This window comes from Papaver somniferum, chromosome 1, assembly GCF_003573695.1.
Source record: "Papaver somniferum cultivar HN1 chromosome 1, ASM357369v1, whole genome shotgun sequence".
Taxonomy (NCBI): Eukaryota; Viridiplantae; Streptophyta; class Magnoliopsida; order Ranunculales; family Papaveraceae; genus Papaver; species Papaver somniferum.
In genome coordinates this window covers 99783563-99792891 of record NC_039358.1, presented here as the reverse complement: position 1 = coordinate 99792891, position 9329 = coordinate 99783563, and the positions used below count along the sequence as shown (strand labels likewise).

Below are 9329 nucleotides of genomic sequence, written 5' to 3'. Positions count from 1 at the left end.
GTATGTCCATTGCAAAATAAGTACTATAGATAGAGTTTTTTTTTTTTTTTTATAGAACTATAGATAGAGTTAGAGACTTGCAAATTACAATCATCCCAGTTATGTTAGTACCAAAAGAGAAAAACCCTCCGGAAAGTGTCCCTTAAACCAAAACTAAAAGAAAGTGTCCCTTAAACCAAGATTAAATGAATAATCTATGAATCATGATAAAATATTTTTTTATCCCGGATGTTCCATTTTTCCTTTTATTAAATTTTTCAAACGTAGTCATGAAGTTCCAAGCAACACAGACCAAGTATTTCCCATCAAAAAAAAAAAAAAGACCAAGTATTGACTGCATCTATTTTCTCTTTCGGTGAAATCAAATAAAGCAGGCGGACCTTGCGGTCACAAAAGCAAAAGTGAAAATTCATCAAGTCCGGAAGATTTTATTAAACCGTTACTTGGAAGTAGGCATGGTTTGGGTGACCAAGATATTTTTCTCCACAAAACCTACCACATTCTGCTATCTAAGTATTTGTGTAACAAAAACCAATAACCTAGTCGGACATGAGGTCAGACTAGGTTTAGGCTTGACAAGAGGTGATGATCTCTTAAATACGTAGTATCTAGGAATTCATGACCACCATATAGTTCAACAATCTGATTCTCAGAAAATTCCTAATCAAGTTTCTCTCCACCATACCAAAAATCAGGCAAACATTTGTTGTCAGTATAATTTTGGGAACATAGAGGAAGCATGCAATTGCTCATATTTGCAACAACAAGAAGACGTTTGCTTTTGCTTTTGACGACAAAGATTCAGATTGACAAGTAACTACAGAAGATGATACATATTATGACAGCACTATCATAGTAAGAGGAACTAACGACAAGGCAAAGTCTAATACACACAAAAAATAAGGATACTAAACTTCTTGTATGCTCTAAGTTGTGGCAATTTCGTCGAAAGGTGACAACTGCCAGGAAATTACTAGGTATTGTAGAAGCATTTCACACTATTTTAAAACGGAAGGTGCAATTGTTTTACTTTCTCTATTACTGAACACATTATCACTCATATATACAGTGGGACTGGACTACAAGCTTACCTCGAGTTAGGTTCTATATAACTGGGAAGCCTATCCAGAGCTTTTATTCCTGCAACGCAACAATGATCATCTTGCATGTATTTATCATAAGCAACTCTCAATGGCCCTCGACTAGCACCCTTTTGAAATCTCAGGATCATATTTGCACAAACCCTGAAAATAAAGAATCAGTATTCCAGATTGAGTTCAACTCATGTGTACACTAGATAGACTATAATTAAAATAAAGAAGGTTGTAAATTTAATACCTGAGTTGTGGTTCTTCATAGTGTGAATGCTTGCAAAGTAAAGGAGTCCATTCTGGAGTTTCATGTAACGTACATCTTGCAATATAGATTGCTGATGCACATAATAATGATGGCTTGAACTTCAAAGATTCATATTCCACTAAACACAGCTCTATAAGGTAGAATGCTAGTTTTTCGACCTGGTAAAGCCCGCAATTAATATCAAGACATTAAGAAGTAAACTACTGCAGCCATTAGGTAACTTAACCCAGTTAATAACATACCTTAGCATCCGATTGAGAAGCCTTGAGAAACCTTAACATGAAAACATAAGGAGTTGGTGTATTTAGACGAAACGACAACTTCTTAAGTATCAGCTTTTCCTGGAGATAGATAGAAGGGGATTGAATCAGAATATTTGTAAATTTGGGGTTGATATGAATATATACAAGGAGAGTTTTGAGATTCACACCATTGAAAGCATTTGATCTTTAGTGTAGGTATCGACAGCAAGGCTGACTAACTCCTTAACCTGCGTTAAGATTATCGGTTTCTTTTATTTGACAACATAATATGCGCAAGAGTACCGTTAATTAGATGGTTTCATGAAATGGGTTGAAGCTAGACTGATGTAAATCTACCTTCGGATGCCAAAAATCCTCATATTTTGATGCCAACAAGAGGGCTGTAAGACCAACCAACTGCATATCGTTCTTTTTTATTGAAAAAACAGAAAGAAATCTGTCAAACAATACGACCATGAGAAACAAAGTTTCTGGCATTAAGTCAAATTTGTAGTGGACCTGCAACCAAGTGAATTACAATTGAGGAGTCAGGAACATACTTTTTAAGGGGGGGAAAGGCAATAAAAAATGAGTTGATATCATACTTCAATGAGCCAATTTATAAGAATTCCTCGCATTTTAGGAGTTATATCATCTGTTTGAATCTCCATGTAGTTTGCTAGAGATGTGCTTTCTGCCTGACAAAAACAATATTTCAGCAACGATACCCACAATTTTCAGTCAAATCAACAATTTCAACATCCTAAATCAATTGAATGTTGTCAACAATAAAGCAATCACAGATTCATAGTTGTAAATTTCCATCAGTAGTGGTTTTGCTTAATCCAGTAAGCGCCAGGGCATACTTCTTCAGAGCCTCACATGACGTATATGGTTTCTGGTGCTTTGTGATTATCAATTAGAAACACGAAACTTTTTTTCAAGGCACCACCACTGGTTTTGACACCCATCTGAGCAAATCATGTCGGTACATTGTCCTAGATTAAGCTTCGAAGTGGTTAAGAGATAATACTAAAGATTGAGTTGGAACAAGACTACAGTAAACCTTAAGCCTGCAGAAATATCTTTTAGGATTTATCTCTTATGCGCATAAGCAAAATCATGCATAACAAAGTGATGAAAGCAAAAAGATCGATCTATTTACCATAAGCCTGACAACATTGAAATGAAGAAGCACGTCAAACCTCTTATTAATAATTATTAACTGTGTAACACTCGAGGGATATTTCAAATTGACGGCCAAAGTAAATATTTATGACCAGCTGCCGTTTTAGAAGCATCTAAAGCAAATCAGCATGTTTGTTAGCGAAAAGAACAATCGATGTAGCAATTCTACATTGTTCCACAACCGAAGAATATATTGACACATTCTAGACGTAAAATTCAGAAAAGTAACACTAGCAACAGTACAACATACTAGACTGTGGTCTCAGATTTAATACGCTGAAAGGAAATGTAACAGACAATTCAAATTACACGAGAGCAACAATATACACATTACCTCCATAACCCAATAATACTGATATATATCATCGACGTATTCAGCAACTTCAAGGTGATTTCTGTTATCATCAATGGGAGGTAACTCCACATGCTTAATAACATCTGTGGATACTCTTAATATCTGCCAAAATATCACCACAATATTTCAATACATACTTGGATAAATAAAGAACACATCACGCCCTCAAATCTCAAAAGATAGGGAAAAGAATAAGCAAGTGCAAGTAAATGAAAAGGAGATAATCAAGAAATAAAAGATGTTTTTTTCAAAGGTTACCTCGGGTCTTGCTACAAGGGAAGACGTAAAAGATTTACGACGACTAGTTTTTGCTCCAGAGATGACATCTGCAGGATTCGTAATCAAGTTATTTCCATGTGAACCCACAAACTTAGTATTTTTTGGGTCACAGACTGTAGGTATTTCCCCCTTTCTCTTCGATGTAGCTGCAGCTACAGCAGCTTTAGGTTTCTTCAAACCCAAGGCAGTATTTGAACCGATTCGCATAGAAGAGACTGAATGTGTGAATTTTCCAGTAGGCTGTATGACATAAAATACAACTAGATAAACTGAATGACAGTATCAAAATAATAACAGTTGCACATACAGAGGAAAACATAATAGTAAAGAAAAATAATATTTGAGGATGAAATTTGAGTTCTGAAGTGAAAATGTAGCTTTGATGGATGTAAAGGACACTAAGCCTAAGCAACTGGAAGAAAAACGTAAATTTTGCATTTTAGTCTGGTTCAAATTTAGATGATTCTGAAAAGTTCCAACTGGTACTGTATTTATTAAACTACTGATCATATGCCATCTCCATGCCATAAGGCTGTTATCCAATATTAGTTGATGAAGGTCCAGTCTTGGAGAAATGAACAATCCACAACTTTCTAAAGAAAAGGTATGCCCTCTTATCGATTGTACCAAGGTGTCTGCTGCAGTTATAAATGTACAATTGAACAAAAAAGACCTAGGTATACAACCAAGCATCAAAATAAGAACAACAAACAATAAATCGAGCATAAGTTTCAGCCTTCTAAAAATATTCTAAAACTACAATATCATCCAAAGATTTGACCTACCAACATGGAACAGCTAGTTATTATAATAAGCTAAAAGAGTAAAAGGTAATACAAATGAAATTCGATTGAAAAGGGAACAACGGTTGCAGGATAGAAAAGGTTACATACCCCGAGGGGTCTCTTTGACAATGTGGTTGCATAAAAAGTACCTCGATCCACTTGAATCCTGGGAACATACCAATGACACAACAGTAGAAATGTGAATCTGCTTAGAAGTTAAAAATAAATTGTTGTTCTAGAAGAGGAGGCAAAAAGTTCCATACACAGTGACACCAAATGATTGTTTAACAAATAGATTACGGTTGCTAGATAAAAAAATAAAAATTGTTTGAGATCTACCAAACAAGAGACAGTGGGAAGTATACACACCCTTGTAATCCTCTAGATTGTCCATTCCTGCACCAAATCAATAGGATCTATTAATTGTTATATTGATTCCCGATAAAGCCTAACTCTAAAAAAAAAAACTGATATATTAAACTATTCCTTTAAGCAAAAAAATAAATTCCATATATATTTCAACACTTACATAGATATGAAGCCATCACTTGCTCGGTTCCTCCTTAAGTAGGTCCTTTCATTACTTACACAGGGAACTACTTTTCTCCCAACCATAACTTTAACTGAATTCAACAAACAATAATATAATATGTATTTAGCATTTTAGTTTGATGGTGGTTTCTTGAACATTCTGCACACTTATTAACTAATTGTTAATCGTATCAATGTATTCATTTGTGTTAAGTGTATCTTTCTGGTGACCAGATAGAAGAGTCTCCAAACATCTCATCCTTACCAGAATTAGATGCACTTCTTTTTGTATTCTTTCCATTTTCCTACAGATTGGAAAAACAATATCAAACACAAGAATATATACTTAATTGAGTTAGAAAGCACCTAATCCTAGCCCGTACACAGTAAAGCAAGAAACTACACGAACCTTCGGATCAACTATAGTAGCTCCCTTTGTTACTGGCAATGATTTCCTACAGTTGAAAAAAAAAGTAAAAAAAAAAAGCTTAGTTCATAACTGTGCTGATTAATTGTCTAAACTTTTGGGGTTGAATCTAAGGTACCTCGTCGATATTAGAGCCGGCTTGGCAGTTTTCCTGTCAAGGCAGAAGAAAAATTCAAAACTCCCTCAAATGAAATTATAGAAATATCCAGAATCACTAAAAGTATAATGTTATAAACTGTTGTCACCTGGCATTGTTACTGATAGATTCATGATCCAGGCCCTTAGTCTTCTGACTATCAGCGTAAACCTTAGAACCTTTCACATCAACTGTTCTCCGAAAGTAATAAATTTGAGTAAAGATATTGAATAGAGAGCAACATGGGATTAAGTGTAAAAGGAAAAAATAACAGCTAACCTTTAGTTGCTGTGTGAGGATTAGCACCTTGACCAAGGCTAGTTCTCCTGGTTCCCTAATTTTAGAAGTACAATCTTAAGTATTTTACAGCTAAAACAAAAAGATGTATATATAATTACTGAAAAATAAGAAAGAAGACAAGAAAAGAAAAGAAAAGAGAAGAAATTATTGTGGATGATGGGAACCATTGTCAAGCTTTGTGGCACAAGAGTGTGGAATATAACGAAAAGCAGGAAAAGAATCGAAAGTAACTCTATGTATGGTATTATAGTACTGTGGAAAACAAAATTGTGGCCGAAATCATAACGCTTATACAAGTTATACGACAATATCTATTTCAGAAGCTTTGAATGGTCTTACTTTTTTGTCTATAAAGCATAAGTATGTTCACATTCACTAACAAATATCAGAGAGTCTAAAAAATAGTTTTTTCCTGGACTTAAGTGCAGTCTATTTGCATGGATAGAGGAAATAACGATCATGCACGAGGTGAGAGGGAACTAAAATGAAAGCGAACTCTTGTTAGGTATATATACCATGGTAGCCTTTCTTGATGACATACTTGTACATGCCGTACCCCGAGCCTCTGAAACCCTATACACATGCAGATAATATTGCACGTCAATATAGAACGTATTTATCATTCCTGACAAAACACAAAAGAATCTAATAAACAAGGAAATAATTGAAATTCAAGAAACACTACCTAGGCTAGAGCATTCTTATAATAAGAATAACAAAAAACGTTCACATCTGTAACCTCACTGTTGAGACACCCCATTAACTGAGTATCCAACGTTTTATATGTTTCGCATTCAATGTAATCTTGCAGGAGCATAATAGTTTGATTCCTACTTATTAAATAACTAGTCTAAGAAATGAAATTCAGATCACGTACCCTTGAAACAAGCTACTTTTTTCCCTCTTACCTTTCAACAGCACTTGTAAGCTAATTCTCTGTTCAAATCATTTTCTCCAGAACATGAAATGCTATTGTGTTTGGGGGGGGTGGGGGGGTTTCGAAATCTCTATTATCAACAACAAATGCCATAAATGAAGAATTGTAGAAAGACATCAAGGCTAAGCCAGAGAACCTCATTTACTAAGCATTTTGATACTTTATAGATATCATCTGCTATTCAGTTTTGAAACAATAACTAAGAAACACACAACCATTACATAAAAACAAAGTAAAGGATATAATTACCATTACAGGTGTTGCTCCAAACAAATAAGCAATAGCACTTACAATGGTTTAGCGCCATCGCTTTTTCGGTTCCTAAAGATATAGCTCCTGACATTGCTAACATCAGCCAAGACCTTCCTTCTGACCTTCACTTTAACTGTTAAAAAAAAAGTATGAAAAAAGGAGTCACACAAAGAACACATTCAGTCTCTCTTAAATACATCACACATTCATGTCTTACCAGTACTATCGTTTTTCTTCTTACTGGTATTTGAATTTTCCGCAAAACCCTAAAATATTAAAACAAGTTGGAACTGAAAAAGTTAACACTAGTCAAACATGATGAAAAACAATGTTTATGAAAATCAAATTGAACCTTTTTAACATCACTGGATTCATCCATAAGAGCTCCGTTCGTAACCGGTAATGAATTCCTTGAATCCAAAAAGAGAGAACTATGAGAAATTTATAAATGAAACTGAAATAGAGAAAGAGAGAGAGAGAGAGAGAAATGAAACAATACCTAGTTGGAAGAAGTAGTTTTGTTGCAATGTTACCGGAAGATTCACGTTCGAGTACATTAATCTTTTCGTTCTTGTCGGAATAAATCTTGAAATCTTTCATAAAAACAGGTATTAGTGATTCAGTCGTCAATCAGGAATAAGAAGAAGAAGAAGAGATTGAAACAAAAACTGAAATAATGTTAAGAGAGATGATGAACTCACTGCTAGTGATTGCTTTCCGATCCTCTATAACTCGACATTGGTTTGAATTCAGTTTGCCCTAAATTTTCAAATGAAATTGAAAAGGGATTCAAATTTATGATCAAAGAAGATTAAACGAAAGAACATTGAAGTTATAGTTTTACCTTGAAAGACACCATTATTAATTTTTCTTTTTCTTTTTCTACTCTGCGATTCTGTGGTGACGAATGAGAAAACTTAAAATAAGAAGAAGTAAGAATGTTGGCGTTTCGTTCAGATTGAACAAGGAGGAGAAGAGAGAGAGAACAGACCGCCCTTTGTGTTTTGAAATCTTTATTGAAATACCAAATTGTCCCTAACCAATAGAAAATATTACAGATTTGGGAATTGGTTAACCGGAGTGCTATGGATTGTTATGGCACACCATTTGCCTTCGCTATCCTATTCCCTACATTACGAGTACTATGGTCTCTCATATCCCTTCAGAGGATATCCCTTCCCTACACTTAAAATTTGATCAGATTTGATTCCCTAATAGGGAAGGGAAATGAGTTTCCATGTAAAATTATGCTTTACGGAAACTGAGTATTTTTTTGGCAGTTGAAACGGATACTCAGTTCCCATAACTTTTTGCACGGTAACTGGGTATCTGTTTGCTAAAAAAAAGAAAATTGAATTTTTCTCGTTTACACTTCTCTCACACCCGATCCTAACCATTCATCATTCTCAATGGCTCTATTGTCTCCACCGTCGGATCCCAATGGTTATTTTTTCAAAAACTTATCAAAAATCCTCTATAAATACAACTTTAATTCTCTATTCAAAGTTTGTCCCAATCAATTGAGTTTAATTGATTTCTTATCTCTCTTTTACTATACTTCTTCAAAAAAAATTCTTTACCTTCTACTACTCAAGTTCTTATATTTTAGTTTGATTCGAAATGGTTAATAATTTTGTACAGCAGGAAGAGATTGATCTTATTGCTGCATATATTTATGTGAGTTGTGATGAAATTGTAGATGCGCAACAAAAAACATCTTTATTTTGGAATCGTATTCACCAAATTTTCGTCGAACGCAACGGCAATCCTAATGGAAGGAATCCCGCTGCCTTAAAAACAAAGATGAAAATAATCAAAAATCATGTGAGAAAATTCGTGTCAATCCTTAACGCTATATATCGGAAAACTAAAAACGGTGCTTCATACGAAGATCTGGTGAGTTTTATTATTATTAGTTTTTTTGTTTGCTTTTTTTAAAAAAAAATTATTTATATTATTCCTTGAACGAAATAAAGAATTACACAGGGTCGATTTGGGGGGTTGGCAGCCTAGCAACAAGCTGAGCACCAACACCCCTCTGAATAAAAAATCCTAATCTATGGAATAGAAAACTACCATGACCACTACATGCATCAAGATTAGCTAAACAATTCTTAAGCCTTTTCAGAAACACAAGAAAATCCTCACCAAGCTCCCCTAAGGTAGTGAAGGCCAGAACCCCCAAGTTGTACCCATGAGCTGCACAATTCTCCAGATATATGTTACGTTTACGTAGAACAACATTGGCGATGGTCTGTCCTGGCTTAAAAATAGTACTCGCTCTAGTGGTGAAAGGCGAAACACCAGTGACATCGAAACACATATCTTTCCCATTTTCCCATCTATAGACAAAGATGTCAGCAGGTCTCAAAGCAGTACCGTCAGAAAGAAGGCCCAGAGACACTTCCTTCCTAACATGAACACCAATCCTGTAACACATATCAGCAACCACATCCCGAACAAGATCATGACAATACTTAAGCGCAACTTCATTGGCACAATGCAAGACATGATCACCGAAAATATCCATTTCCTGCT

At 34.9% G+C, this 9329-nt stretch overlaps 1 protein-coding gene across 1 annotated transcript; it reads right to left on the bottom strand.

Annotated features, from left to right (window-relative positions):
- Positions 1-617: 617 nt before the first annotated feature.
- Positions 618-7736, bottom strand: LOC113331574 (putative cyclin-B3-1). The gene is made up of 23 exons (XM_026578270.1): positions 7636-7736; positions 7493-7550; positions 7291-7384; positions 7144-7201; positions 7009-7057; positions 6831-6924; positions 6118-6175; positions 5582-5636; positions 5412-5493; positions 5285-5317; positions 5149-5194; positions 5005-5044; positions 4738-4831; positions 4578-4604; positions 4317-4374; positions 3403-3663; positions 3124-3246; positions 2207-2299; positions 1959-2120; positions 1790-1849; positions 1602-1700; positions 1339-1517; positions 618-1244 (listed from the first exon to the last, which is right to left on the bottom strand). The coding sequence occupies exons 1-23, from the start codon at positions 7648-7650 to the stop codon at positions 1088-1090; spliced, it is 1995 nt and encodes a 664-aa protein (XP_026434055.1). The 5' UTR covers positions 7651-7736; the 3' UTR covers positions 618-1087.
- Positions 7737-9329: the final 1593 nt, after the last annotated feature.

What these genes read in the sequence shown, in the direction of transcription:
- LOC113331574 (XM_026578270.1), bottom strand. An exon ending in AATCCAGTGATGTTAAAAAG is followed by an intron (nt 7,058 to 7,143) that starts GTTCAATTTGAT and finishes TTAATATTTTAG; the next exon opens with GGTTTTGCGGAAAATTCAAA. An exon ending in AAGAAGTGCATCTAATTCTG is followed by an intron (nt 4,832 to 5,004) that starts GTAAGGATGAGA and finishes TGTTGAATTCAG; the next exon opens with TTAAAGTTATGGTTGGGAGA.